The sequence below is a fragment of the Penicillium cataractarum genome (genome assembly GCF_028827025.1).
Source record: "Penicillium cataractarum strain IBT 29864 chromosome Unknown utg000009l, whole genome shotgun sequence".
In the NCBI taxonomy this organism is placed as follows: domain Eukaryota; kingdom Fungi; phylum Ascomycota; class Eurotiomycetes; order Eurotiales; family Aspergillaceae; genus Penicillium; species Penicillium cataractarum.
Window position 1 is genome coordinate 2,685,061 of NW_026622745.1, and position 14,393 is coordinate 2,699,453.

Consider the following 14,393-nt stretch of genomic DNA (forward strand, 5'->3'; position numbering starts at 1 on the left):
CTCAAAACTTCAAATGCGGTTGCCAGCATTGGAGGGCTTTCGCTGACCATCCAGGGCGGATTGATACATGAGAGCCTCTTGCGGCCAGTCATCGATTATGCCGCTTTCCTCGGTTCCAGGGCGTGCCCTTTGTTGATGTCCCGGACCTGCGACTCCTACATCTCCATGATAGCCGGCATGTTGACCGGCGAGCGAGCTCTGTCTGGCAGGGTGATAGTCACCTCCAGCTGGGAATGGGTCGTGCGGTAGCTGCTCAACGGGGCTATTGATCATGTCGAAGCTGAAGCGGAAATTGCGGGAGGGACTAGGACCGGCTTCGTGGGCGGGTTCCACCAGGTCGAAGTTGTGATCATCAAAGTGATGGTCGAAATGGTCGTCATCCTCGGTCACTATCGTTGCGGACTGTGGCTCCTGGATGTGAGGTACAGCAGAGGTCGGTGCGGGAACTGGCGTCGAGGAAACAAAGTTTTCAGTGTGAGTGTCAAGCTCTGGTAGAGTTCCAGGCGGCATGTCCCGATAAGATTCCTGCAAGGTGACAGCTCTGTCTTCAGGGACCGCAGTGGCTGGAGACCGAGGTACGGCAGGCATGTCGGCATCAGGAATGATACTAGACTGGCGGATACTGTGGCCCATGGTGCTTCCAGGTTTGGAGCTGCGGCTAGCACGGTGCTGCATCAGGTTGAACGGATGATCCTCGTCCAAATCGCGGATGCTGAATTGAGCAATCGTACGCAACTTGCGCGTGACCCAAGAAGCCAGAACCTTACCGCGCTGCTTTTCACCGAGTCGCGAGCGAGGGAAGTCCCCGTGAGAGACGAAAGCAACGATATCTGCGACCACCTGGTGTTCGCCCAGGATTGTGTCGACAATGACTGGAACGAGAGAGGCCAAGAACGACTTGCGAGTGACTTCAACTACGACCACGATCAAACCGCCTGCTTGGAAGATGGCACTGTGGATAAAAGTTGTCAGCAAGGGAACACAAAGCAAAATACGAAAGCAAACTCACCATCCTCCGTTCATGATGTTGCGGTGGCATTTCTCTACCGAGCTCTCGATATCCATGGGGAAATGATTCAGACCATTGACCTCGAAGGTCTCGCCAATACTTCCAAGAACGAAAAGAACCTGCATCTCAACTGGGTGTCCGCCAGGACCGATTGGCCGAGTGACGGTGTGCAAGAAACCGAGATCTCCAGTACGGACGTAGGGTACGTTGGGGTCACCATCTGCGACACGACCATTCATTCTTTCAGCGTCGAACTCCTGCGTAGACCTGTAGAACCCTTGGGCACAAGCATCTGATTGAACCCAAATCTCACCGTACTCGCCAACGTGAGCTAGCGTGCAGGTCTCTGGGTTGACAATGGCAATCTGAGTGTTGACGGGTACCATTCCAGAATCTTGGACCAACAGCGCCGTGGGATCCGCATCGGAATCAACGGGATAAATCAGGCCGCGACGAAGACTGCGAAGATCTAGGTGAAGCTCAATCGGTTCAATACACATGTATGATCTCGTGACAATCATAGGATTGAGGACATGCGAGTAGACAACGTTGATAGCTGTGCGGTCCAGGCCCGCTGACGCAAAGTGCAGTCGCATTTTCTGGTAGATATCGACTCTGGGTCGGCCTTCAGCAGAGATCATCAAGTTCTTAAGTTCTTGCAACTGGAATCCCTTTCCGGCCATGGTACTCATGGCATAGTCCAACATCTGACTGGTGGCATAGGTATCCTTGATCTTATACCGTGCAAGTGTCACGAACAACGTCATTGGGTTCTGAGCAAAGTCGACGGGAGAGACGAGGTAAGTGGGAGCACCGACATAGACACCCATCAAACAAGTGTGAAGGAATCCGAGTCCCAGAGTGCTGCGCACACTGCCAAGAACTGGACGCGAGCTAGTCATTTGACAGGTCTCTTTCTGCACCTTGCACATGCCCATGATAGTGTCATGTCCGATTTGTACGGAAATGCGTCGCTGGTCTGGAGTCCAGTAGGTCCAAACGAGGGCAGCCTGATTACCCTGGAGCCAAGTGTCCTTCATAGTGTAGCCAAGCTCACGACAGCCGTGCGATTGCTTTGAAGGCTTGCTGGTGTTGTAGATGGCCGGTACACCAATGCGAAGAACCTGGGCAGATTGCTTGATATGTTGGGAGACAAGCTTCTGCCGCATGACATGGTCAACCTCGGTGTTGACGATGATGGCCTTGACATTGAAATCGTTGATCACATGCAGGAAAGCAGGGGCGTCCTCCGACAGACGGTTCTGGTCAATGGGGGCCACTGGGATGACAACAACACCCAAGCAGAAACAGGCGTGAACGGCGTAAATGTATTCTTCCGAGTGGGTGTACATCAAGACCAGATGGTCACCAGGTCGAACCTTCACCTTGTTCTTGAGATAAGTTGCGACCGCAGAGACCTTCAAATCAAACTTCTTCCAGGTAATACCCTTGCCTTCTTTACCACGACCGTCGATGGAGCAGTAAGCAAGCTCCTCGGCCTGCCGTGAGACACGCCACTGAAAAAGATCGACAATCGTCTTGAATTGGTTGAGCGGAGTAGAGGTTCGATCGTCCATAACAACATCCCGGTAGTCCACGCCAGAATATTGTTTCTCCTGGTAGGCCAAGACATCTTGTCGGGACGCGAGGGCAAGGGGTGACCAGATGCCACCCTCAGGGTCAACACCAACGGGCAAGTTCATCACAGACCGCTCGACGCCAAATTTGACATGCACAGCCTGCAACATACCGGCTTCAAAGTCCTTGCGGCACAACATGTTTCCAATCTCCAATCTACCGTTCTTGGTCACACGCGGTAGAGTGTTAGGAGCGGTAAGCAGAACACAATAGACTCGGAGATGGTGTTCTTGATAAAGAACCTCCATGCAGCGCTCAGCAAGTGAATCAAGAAGAACAGAATCAAGCTGACGCGGCGGACCACCTGACGTTGTAGGTGCCGTCGAAGCGGCATACGATTCTAAGACAATGACCGGGAGATGCTCTTCATTCACGAACACATCAAATGCCGTACAGTCGTGGATCTTCGGCACCTTTTTCAAGAGACTGACGACCAAGTGCTGAACAAAGAAGTACCGGTGTTCAGCAATCTCCTGGCCATGCTCAACCCATTCAACCTTCTGGCGTAGTCTGTCCTCATACAAACCCAGCACGAAAACTTTGCCCTCAATCACACAGCCTAGCAGACCAGTACGCAGGAACTCAGGCTCAACAAGAACAGGTGTAGGGTTGGAATCTTCAAACTTGTAAGGCCGAGCGTGGAAGATAGCCTCGGTATGCTTGGGCAATGCCCAGAAGCCTCCCGACAGTGACGGGGAATCCACCCAAATTTCTCCGACCACATTTGGTGTGCACAGGAGATTTGTCTCGGGATCGACGATAGCAAGTGTAGCATCGGGAATAGGATAGCCAAAAGCACCAACTCGCACAGTATGTGGCATGCTGCTAGCATACCTGCGAGCATCCTCTCCCATAGCAACCACGACAATTTCGTTACTTTTGAGGGCCTCCTTGTCAAGAAGCACCTCACCAAGGTCATTCTTTGCGCTCTCCTTTGGCGCCGAGACGCGAGCACCACCACCACCCAGAAGACTGCTACCAAAGCCGGTGTTGTTATCTGATTTCTCCAGTTTCTCGTCCTCTTCCTTCTTGTCTCGCCCTGCTGGGTCCATCTCATGGGTCAGAACGCATCCCATTCGCTCCTCGCCACCAAGCCAGTCGCGAACGCTGATGACCATTCCACCATGCTCGGGTAGACAAAGCATTGGGCAAACGATCTCTCTAGCACGTGGGTTTCTCATCGGTCGTAGCCATCTGTCCGACAGGATCTCATGAAACTCCGAATCAACAGTGATTGTGTCGATAAGGCAAAGTTTGACACTGCTGAAGTTGGGTTCCGAGTTCTTTTTGAAATGTCTGGTGGACATGGGGTCCTGTTGGTAGTTGTACGCGGCGATCTTCAGGCCCGAGTAATCCGCAGCCATAATAGTCGCTCTATACTTGGTGATAAGATGAGCATACAGGCCGGGAGTCTCAACCGCGCGGTCCTCGTGCCAGACGGTAGTGTGGCCGCCGTAAACAGTTAAGAGAACACCCAGAATCATGCCAATTCCTTGTCTTGGGTCAAGGTAGCTGATAATGGTTTCACCCTTGGCTGCAAACTGTCTGGCACTAGAGTCCGTAGGTACGGTGGAGACAATGGCACTCAGGCAAGCCATCTGGTGCATGATGGTTCGGTGGCTCATCACGACGCCGCGCATATCCCCAGTTGGAGCCCGTGCAAACTCAATGAAGGCTAGATCTGGAACGACAAGGGCAGGTGTGTCGTCCTTCTTCTTGGGATGAAAGCTGCCAAATTCATTGGTTTTCCACCATTCAACACCACGAGGCCAGTTGAGCTTCTGTGCTGTGATGTCACGCTGAAATCCCTTCAGGTTGTTCTCCGTAGTCAAAGCTAGATGAGCTTGTGTTGATGTGAGCACCAGATTCAAGCTTTGGTAATCATCCAGGCTATTGATCGGAACAGCGACTACGCCTGCGATGAAACAACCCATGAGGGCCACGGCGAACTCGATGATTTCAGCCTCGCGATAGATCAGTGCCACACGATCTCCGCGGTACAAGTTGCTCTTATCGCGAATAACTTGCGCAACCTTTTCTGCGCGGCTTGCCAACTTGTCCCATGTGATTGAAGCAATTTCCTTGCCCTTCTGATCAAGCACCCAGTAAGCAGGCTGTTTCGGGTGGACTCGCGCACGGTGTCGAAGAACCGTCGGAATGTTGTCAAAGTTTGACATGGGGATGTTCTTGTCATGGGGGTCGTTCACAGCAAAAGGAATGTCTCGAGGCTCGAGGGGTAGGAGATGCTCGATCGCCGGGCCGTGGGGCAGTTCGGAGGGAGGTATGAACGGCGGCGCCATGTTTGCCGTCGGTGAAAAGGCCTCGCCTGATTGAGAGTAGCGGTGGAAGCCACCACCGTAACTTTCCCTGTAATCATCATGTTGCTGTCCGGCAAAGTCCGAGAAGTAACCCTGCTGGGAATCCAACATTGTCGACTGTCGCGTGACCCCACCTGAAGCTGGATCATAGCCTCCCATGCCATCATCCATGTACTCGGGCTGAGCGTATTCGGGCTGAGCATATTCCGCTTGTGACTCGGGGTTGAATGCGTAGTTTTGGCTCATGAGAGTCGCGGTGCGCGACCCATCTTGGCCTTGCGATCCGGGGACCGGAGGTTTGGGAAGGAAAAGCGAATCGTAAGAGGCCGAGGAGGGCATTCGATCAAGAGCTTGTAACATGCCCGTACTGTCTCGCTCGTGAGATCCGGCTGGAGCCGGAGACGGATTCTGTGCGTCCACGCTGACCCGACGATTGTACCCAAATCCTCCGCTACTCTGCATTGCATCGTATCCGCCTGCATAGGTTGGGGAAGCGATGGTCGGTTGCGAAGACTCGGCGGTCGGCGGTCGAACGCTCAATATAGCTGGCGGGGTGACATAGATGCCTTCAGAAGGGCCTCCATAGCCTGTGGCCTCATGAGCGCCAATCTCAAGTGGTTTGTTAGGGCCGAGAAATTGGGAGAGCAGGAGGGTACGTCGCTTTTGATACCTGCACTTAACGTTAGTGCGCCGTTCTTGTGTAGCAGGTCTCAGGTAACTCCGTGGGCGATCAACATGTCCCCATGTTCATGCTCGTCAGATCGCTACGGGACGACTGCTTACCCTTTCTCTGTGATATCGCCCTCCTGTTTGAATAACACCCCATGTAAGCGCAAGAAGACACCATCGTCTTTGGACAGGGAAACATACCTCTAGTTCCCTATCCAGCTCCCGCAAAGCGGACTGGAATTCTGGATTCTCCTCCGCCATTAGAATACGGGAAGGGCCTCAATTCGAGGCAAGTGGATCGAACACGCGGGGGAGGAATGGGGAATGTATTCAGTCAATAAAGCCTCATCTCATGAAGTTTCCCAAGGCACAATGAGGGGGAGACGAAGAGGGGTGACCTGCAGAGACCCCTGCTGATTGTAGTTGAATCCCCTAGTAACGTTGACTAACCTACCAGCAAATTGTTGTCTAGTCTCAAGTGTCGGACCTCCGCGCTGGACACAACGTCACCCTCCCCAAAGGCGGTCAGACTGCCGAATGTACCAGTGAGACAAGGCCGGCCAAGAAGAACTATAGTCGGGCAATTGATGCTATATTTATGGAGATGACGGTTTTTTAGCGAGCCGAGAAATATGACTGTTTCTACGACGAAAAAAAATCAGGGGGCTATAAATGGCGTGTAGCATTGCCTGTGGTCACGATAGAAACTGTGGCTTTACTACTCAGGTACCAGTGGGCGTTGTCTGGGCCCCCCAGTCAGTTGGGTATTATGTATGTGTGCATTTGTTTCTACATAGTTACCCTAGTACTTATTTTGTGCTTGGATGATAAGAGTACAGGGATATCCGTCCAAAGAATGCCATGGTAACAGTACCATAGGACTTAAGACATGGCAAAATCCAATGGCGGGGAAGTATTCATAGCACATTGGAAATGTGGCACTTCAATGTCAAATGCCAAGCCGGCCATTAAACAAGTGGGAAGTCCGTGTTCTATTTTTGACACCTGAGGCAGGAAAGATGAATATCACATGACCTCAGGGAAATTACACTGCTTACCTCATCCGAGTGATTGCCCTAAAATTCCTCATGTGACTCCACCCACACACCACACACCGCTAAGCGAGAGCACCTCCAAATTCCTGTGTGGATAGCCATCCCGATTGATCGTTCAACCACCCTCGACAACCCGGTCACCCTTTCCCACCACCCCCCCTCGACAATCAAGATGTCCGACTCCGGGGATGTTCAGGCCGTTCAGCTGCCTAAGGAGATTGCTCACCTCGACAACCAGCCCGTTCTCCTCTTCGGCAAGTGGAGCTACGAGGATGTCGAGATCCGCGACATCTCCCTGACGTGAGTCTACCTCAAAATCGAACCGACAACGAGTTTTTCCGGATGGATTTGGTCCCGGGGATTATACGCAGGGAGCGAATTGCGCCGCAAGAGATGGGAAGGAAAAGGGCAGACGGGCATTCTGCGCGCACCGGGACAAATTTTTCTGGAGGAACCAAAGGTCGAATTCATCACGCAGAATTCGAAATGGCTAACCTCTCTTCTTCCCGCCAACAGCGACTACATTCAGATCCGCCAGCCGGTCTACACCTCCCACTCCGCCGGCCGCTATGCCGCCAAGCGTTTCCGCAAGGCCCAGTGCCCCATCATTGAGCGCCTGACCAACTCCATCATGATGAACGGTCGCAACAACGGAAAGAAGGCCATGGCTGTCCGCATTGTCGCCCACGCTTTCGAGATCGTGCGTTTCCCCCCTTCTTTACCTACAAATTGTTTCGGAGGATATCTATATTGCGAGGAACTGGACAACCGTTCAACTTCCGCTTTGATATACTTTGGACTCGCATCCTTCATGATTCCCTTCTAACTTTTCCCCGCTAGATCAACATCACCACCGACTCCAACCCCATCCAGATCGCTGTTGATGCCATCGTCAACTGCGGTGCCCGTGAGGACTCCACCCGCATTGGTTCCGCCGGTACCGTCCGTCGCCAGGCCGTCGATGTTTCTCCCCTCCGCCGTGTCAACACCGCAATTGCTCTGATCACCATTGGTGCCCGTGAGAGCTCCTTCCGCTCCGTGAAGTCCATCTCTGAGTGCCTTGGTTCGTTCTATCCAACCTTTTTCTAGATCCCATTTGCGATCTTTTATGAGAATTTCTACTAACATCTCCCTTTAGCTGAGGAGCTCGTCAACGCCGCCAAGGGCAGCAGCAACTCCTACGCCATCAAGAAGAAGGACGAGCTGGAGCGTGTTGCCAAGTCTAACCGGTAAAGGGTGTACTGGATGCATTCTCCGTTTGGTCCTATGTGTTTTATGGATACTGGAGTGAACGGGGTGTTTTTCACCGGGTTTCGGATGATTGACATACAACTGCAAAAGCTGTACATGGATTGGGACAGCCATGGAGGAAGCAGGATCCAAAAATGGGAACACAATCGGATAGCTTCGTTTCCAGCAGTTGTGATGCGGTCGCAGGGGCCTTGGGTGGTAATGGCCAAGTTTAAGTGAAAAAACAAAATTTTTTTACTGTTCACATCATGCGATTATGGATTTTCTGTAGCATTCAAAAGTAGTCTACGAGTTCTTTCAGATGACACTTCAAGGAGCATTTCATTGTAATAAATTTTAAACAATAAATCTAGTAATTTATTCAACGGAATTAAGGGTCTATCATTCCGAGTTCTCGAACAATGATGGACGATTATTAGGCCTACTAGATTATGGTGGAGGCGCGCTTGTTCTCCAAAGTTGGGTCGCTTATCGATACGGCGGAAAAAAAGTTTCGGAGCGCAACTGACCTCCAGCCTCTTTTTCCCTCCACCGCCTGTTTACATCCACGCCAGAGGCTTTCAAGATGGTCAAAAGAAAGCTCGGGGCCTTGGAAAAGGTTGAGGCTGATCTGTGAGTTTTTACTGTGCCTCAAATTGCAGTGCGCCTGGGTGCAACCATGTTGTGGAGTCGAATACTGACCCGTTCTCTGTCCTCCGCAGGCCTAACTTGCAGCACAAGATTCGAAGGGATCCCAAGTAAGTGGCTCAAGTCCTCGATTGATGCAAGGATTTGAGATAGGATTAATACTGATCAATTTTTCACTGTGCTCAGGTCTTATATCGAGGATTTCCGCGCCCAGCACTACCAATATGAGTCGCATCGCGAAATTTTCATGGCGGCTCCCTCTGCCGCCACGGACACCGGCATTATCTCTCTGAGGGAGCTTATTGACTTCATTTCCCATGTCGCTGATTGCTATCCGGAGATCTTGAAGGACTTCCCACAGCAGCTCATTGACATGCTGATGCAACACCACCTGGTTTTGGAGCCTGAACTGCGTGAGAAAATCGTTGGAAGCATCGTGCTTCTCAAGAAGAAGGACCTTCTCGATTCGGCTACGCTGCTTCACACTCTCTTCCCGATTCTCATCACCACGCCCAGCAAGACCCTTCGTGCTCTTCTATTCCAGAAGATCCTGTCGGAACTACGTCAGGCTAACTCCAAAACCACCAACCACAAGTTGAACCGGACGATGCAGACTGTCCTCTTCAATCTGGTCACCTCCGATCGCACGTCTTCTAAAGCATTGTGGGCCATCAAAATTACCCGAGAGCTATGGAAGCGCCAGATCTGGACGGACGCCAAGGCTGTCGAGGTTATGAAGGAGGCAGCGCTTTCGGAGAATGAAAAGGTGATCGTCGGCGGAGTGCGTTTCTTCCTCGGTGGTGATAAGGAGCGTGAGGACATGGAGGATGAGAGCAGTGACGAAGAGACCCTCGACATCGGTCGTCTTCGTCATACCTTGCAGATCAATAAAAAGTCGAAGAAGAAGGCCCGTGTTGCGGAGAAGGCCATGGCTACGCATAAGAAGAAGGAGCGCAAGAAGAACCAGCCGCACCCCCTCAACTTCTCAGCCCTCCATCTGCTCCATGACCCTCAAGGATTCGCCGACAGCATGTTCACCAAGCACTTGCAAAGCAGCAGGGCTAAGCTGAACTTGGAGCAGAAGCTCCTTGTTCTACAGTTGGTCTCCCGCCTTGTTGGCCTGCACAAGCTGCATATCATGTCGCTGTACTCCTACTTCCAGAAGTTCCTTACTCCCCGCCAGCCTTCGGTCACCTCCTTCTTGGCCTCATTGGCTCAGGCATCGCACGATCTGGTGCCTCCAGATGTCCTTGAACCTCTCATTCAGAAGATTGCCAACGAGTTTGTCTCTGAAGCATCTGCTGGAGAGGTCGCCACTGCTGGTCTCAATGCCATCCGCGAGATCTGTGTGAGACAGCCACTGGCTATGAACGAAACCCTCCTCCAGGACCTTGTCATGTACAAGAAGAGCAAAGATAAGGGTGTGATGATGGCTTCCAAGGGTCTGCTCAGTCTCTACCGTGACGTTGGAGCGCAGATGCTCAAGAAGCGGGATCGTGGCAAGGAAGCCTCTATGGGTCTCCGCTCTGGCGAGAAAGAGCAGAGACGTTTCGGTCAACAGGATATTGGCGGAATCGAGGGTCTCGAGCTGTTGGAGAAGTGGAAGGAAGAGGAGCGTCGCAAGAGACGTGAGGAGAAGGGCCTGGCTTCTGACGCCGAGGATGACGAGGACGAGGAAGATGATTGGGCTGCTTGGAACATTGAGGATGATGACGACAGTGATGACTCTGGTGAATGGATCAATGTCGAGAGTGATGTTGAGATTGAACTCAGCGACTCCGAAGATGAGGGCAAGAACCGACCCTCGAAGAAATCCAAGCAGGATGATGCCGAGGCCAAGGAGAAGGAGAAGGAGAAGGAAGATGCGGCTCAAGAGGCTAAGCTATCCACCCTCGCCACCACGAGAATTTTGACCCCCGCCGATCTCGCGAAGCTTGCCGAGCTCCGTGCTCAGGCATCTGTCGAGTCTGCTGTTAACGGCTCAAGGTCCCGCCGGGCTGCTCAGCCTGCTGCCCGCCACACGGATGACCCGTTGACTGCTGCAGAGATCGAGGGTCTGGCGTCTTTGTCCGCTGGCAAGGCCACTCGTGAAGAACGTATTGCCCATGCTCGTGAGGGCAAGCCGGATCGCGAGGAGCACAAGAGCAAGGAAGGCAGGCGGAGAGAACGCAAGCAGGAGCAGGGCAAGAGTACCACCAACAAGGAGAAGGCTCGCCGCAAGAACTTCCTCATGACCCTGGGCAAGGCGAAGAGCAAGAACAAGCGCAGTCTGGTGGAAACTCGGGCGGTGCTGAAGGCTCACCACGAACGCCAGAAGAGAGGCGGCAAGCGTGGTAATCTTGGAAACTGATCGAAAGTCCATCCGTGTTATTTCTGACTTTGATTCACTTACTCTGGGCATCGCGTTGTAGATAATGGCCATTGATCTGTCGAGGAATTGGCGTTTGATTTACTCTTTACCTCATTTGATGTTCGCAAGTTATATATGAGACCCAAAACGTGATTTACAATATTATTCTAAACTGCATCTTTCGATAAACTGATTTCTATATTGCTATTTGCTTAAGATCCAAGTTGGTGTTTCAAATCTCCATTCTGAAGTAGGTATTGGTCATTGATGGGTCGAGTTAACTTGGGGTTTGAGGCAGTGTACGTATACTATAGCACGTGGAACGTACCCCGTACATATGGATGGGACGATCTTCAATTTAGGTAGTGAGGGTTCTTGTATCTCTTTGATCAATCCATGTCATTAGTTTCCTAGTACTTGCGGCCGGGCATAGCGCTGGGTTTGTGTACATGAGGTACCTTGTGGATCACAACAATATATACTTCGGCTGCCTCATAAGGTTGTACAATTTGAACAGAAAATAACTACCATTCAGCCCATGGTTCAGATGGCTGATAACTGGAGATCGAATACGTGGTAATTACAGTATTTCGCAATATCATTGGGGCTATATTATGCAAGGTAATGGTTTCCAAGGGTTGCAACCATTACCTTTCGATGCTTCCAAGGTCAAGATGTCCAGCTCTAAATGTAAGCAGTTCCACGTGACTGGTGACGCACGGAGCCCTAAGCCCTAACCCAAATAGGCTTAATTGGAAAACGTGTCAGGCGCGTGTCCCCCGCGTCGCGTTTCCCAGCCGCATCATTTTGCATCACCTCAATTCTTATCTTTTCTATCCCGCATCCATTCCTGTACCCCTCAACCCTACCTGCAAGATCTCATCTGCCCCTCGAGCATTAGCCTCACACCCACCTAGCCGTTTACATTCCTTGTTCGTTCTTCTTTCGCTCGGATTTGCCGTCCTCTTTACATTCTCCACTCTCCATCATGCCATCGATCGTCACCAACCCGACCGTGTCTGCCTCGAACAGCATACTCTCCAAGCGACGTCGCTTCCAGACACCAATCACAAGTTTCTTCCCTTCGGTTCCATCAGAATCTCAATCAGTTGATGGATACGCCGTTTCACACAACCACTATTCCGCCTCGACCTCCTCTGCAACTCCGGTAGTCCCAGCCAAGGTGCAGGCCTCACTACTGTCGGTCGGAATGCGGGTCCGCAAATCTGTTGCAGATGGATATAAGACTCAATTGTCACTGGAAGCCGAGAAAGCCAAAGTTGCAGTCGTTGCAACGCAATCCCGTCTCGCTCAACCTTATTATGGGAACACTCGTCGTGCGGAACTGACGCCCTTTTCTGGCCTCTCCAAATCCATCGACGAACCACACTCAATGGTCACCGATGATGGTGACGCATTTTCCCTCCCTCCTAGCAGCCAGGAGTCCATTACATCAACAGGCTCATATACCTATGGATTGAATGGTCAGAAACGATCGTTCGACTTTGAGGATGACGTATATGCCGACGAGGATGAGACTGGGCAGGATTCTCCTCGAGGACGCATTATTTTATCTCCAAGACGCCGTTTGTTCGCTCAGCACACTAGCAACCAGCCAAAGATGGACCTGGATGACTTTGAAGAAGCGTCCTTCCTCCGTCAACGGGAGGAAGTTGATTCGGATTACATGCGCATGGATTGTGCATAGCATGCTGTCCATTCGTCCTGCTTGCTTTGGCGCTTGGTGGTTGCTACTGGATGGCCCACGAAGAGTACCTGATTTGCTTTTTGCCAACACTTGCCACTCTTCCGAGTTTGACCTTTGTATTCATTCTCCCTTACCCCTTTCCCTTGCCAACCCTTTATGACCACCTATGTTTGTCTTATTTGTTTTTGTACCTATACCCACTTTTGTTTCAGCCTTGTACTTGTACCATCATTGTTTGTATTATTACTTCGAAATTCAGCCACCCGCCATTCAGTTACGTGCGAATCAATATTTAAGCTTGTCCTTTTCTATGCTTCTCGCCGAAAAAACCACACGCGAGCCATCTCCATGCACCAAAGTGGAGTCTAAAGTTAAGTAGTACCCTGTTGATCCCGACCCTGACAGGATAAACGAAATTATAGTCGCAGCGACGGTCCAAGGCTGCAGCCTTGCGATGGCCTTGTCATGGGCGACGCTGCTGCCACCCTCTAGATTTCTGCCTTACCTCCTTGTCATCTATCTGCTCGCCAGGAAGATCCTTTGTGGCAGGATGCAAATTTTGGGGCCAACCGAATCACTCGATGGGAGACTTTCTGCAGCGTCAGTGGGGGCCGATCTCGAAACGGTGAGACTGAGGCTTGATACTAAGTGTTAGCGCCTTCGGGGCTGCACAAGTTTGGGGGCCACGCTTTAATTGCGGCCGCCGCCAATCATGTCTTCGGACAGGGCTCATCAATCCCTTCAGGGTCAGCTCAAATCCGCCCCTAGTGGGGCCAGGGATAGTGATCGTTCGACTCAATTAGTTCGCAATGAGTCCTTTAATAGTGGGAAGGGTCGGACCCTTACCGGCCGTTCCAACCCACAGCTCCAAAACGTCTCCAGATTCTTGCAGAAATGGTCGCCGACAATCGATATTGTTACTTTCCCTCCGGCAATATCGCCAAAGGGAACGTTCCTTGTTCCGACGACACAAGTGCTACCTGTTGCGGGTCACAAGACATTTGCCTGTCGAACGGACTTTGTTTGAACGTTGGGCATCAGCCCTATGTGTTATCTCGCGGAGCATGCACCAATTCCGACTGGAATTCGGGATGTGCGAGCTATTGCTGTGAGTGCACGACAAATGCGCCTGAATCTCTGGTAGAGTGAGGATTAGACAGCGCAACTAACAGATATGGCGGGCTTCAGCCACGAGCACCCCGAACATGGGTGCTTCGATTATCAACCTGAAGTTCTATAATGGCACCGCAACTTACTGCTGTGGCACCCCAGTCATTGACGGTGACAAGATCGTCTGCCCTGATAATCCTACCTCCGGGTTCGAAGTCCCCACAGGCTGGCCTATTCCCGGTCGCGCACTGCTGGCCAATTCTACGCTACTCGACGCGATTGCAACGACATCGTCACCATCTGCAACAGCTTCGGTCTCATCCTCATCGTCATCCTCATCTGACTTATCGGTTATTTGTACCACATGTCATGAAACCGCGATTGGTGCTGGAGTAGGGGTGCCACTTGGTGTAATCGCATTACTCTCGATAGTATGGGCGCTGTTTGAGCGGCGGCGGGCATTGAAGGGCCGGGGAATGTTGCCAGCTACGGGTACACCATATGGTGGCCCGTATACGAACCTGCGCGATGGGGGGAATCGGCCGGTAGAGTTGGACGGTATGTATCGGGTACAGGAACTCGCCAGTTCAGTGGACAGTCCATCTGAGATCATGTCAAAGGGCAGCGTGAAGTAATTGCCCCCCTCATCAAGGAACCA

At 51.8% G+C, this 14,393-nt stretch overlaps 5 protein-coding genes across 5 annotated transcripts; 4 read left to right on the plus strand and 1 right to left on the minus strand.

The window, feature by feature from the left end:
* Positions 1–9: 9 nt before the first annotated feature.
* Positions 10–5,895, minus strand: N7496_011574 (putative AMP binding domain protein; the record flags this gene model as incomplete). Its single annotated transcript, XM_056704487.1, has 4 exons — positions 10–952; positions 1,010–5,635; positions 5,749–5,771; positions 5,836–5,895. 4 exons carry the CDS (start codon positions 5,893–5,895, stop codon positions 10–12), a joined length of 5,652 nt encoding a protein of 1,883 aa, XP_056550447.1.
* A 966-nt stretch (positions 5,896–6,861) lies between these two features.
* Positions 6,862–7,922, plus strand: N7496_011575 (40S ribosomal protein uS7; the record flags this gene model as incomplete). Its single annotated transcript, XM_056704488.1, has 4 exons — positions 6,862–6,989; positions 7,206–7,389; positions 7,530–7,752; positions 7,828–7,922. The coding sequence occupies 4 exons, from the start codon at positions 6,862–6,864 to the stop codon at positions 7,920–7,922; spliced, it is 630 nt and encodes a 209-aa protein (XP_056550448.1).
* A 583-nt stretch (positions 7,923–8,505) lies between these two features.
* N7496_011576 (SDA1 family protein) lies at positions 8,506–10,917 on the plus strand (the record flags this gene model as incomplete). Its single annotated transcript, XM_056704489.1, has 3 exons — positions 8,506–8,552; positions 8,642–8,677; positions 8,754–10,917. The coding sequence occupies 3 exons, from the start codon at positions 8,506–8,508 to the stop codon at positions 10,915–10,917; spliced, it is 2,247 nt and encodes a 748-aa protein (XP_056550449.1).
* Positions 10,918–11,905: 988 nt separating this feature from the next.
* N7496_011577 (uncharacterized protein) lies at positions 11,906–12,625 on the plus strand (the record flags this gene model as incomplete). Its single annotated transcript, XM_056704490.1, has 1 exon — positions 11,906–12,625. One exon carries the CDS (start codon positions 11,906–11,908, stop codon positions 12,623–12,625), a length of 720 nt encoding a protein of 239 aa, XP_056550450.1.
* Positions 12,626–13,830: 1,205 nt separating this feature from the next.
* On the plus strand, positions 13,831–14,370 carry N7496_011578 (uncharacterized protein; the record flags this gene model as incomplete). The annotated part of the gene is made up of 1 exon (XM_056704491.1): positions 13,831–14,370. The coding sequence occupies one exon, from the start codon at positions 13,831–13,833 to the stop codon at positions 14,368–14,370; it is 540 nt and encodes a 179-aa protein (XP_056550451.1).
* Between the last annotated feature and the right edge of the window lie 23 nt (positions 14,371–14,393).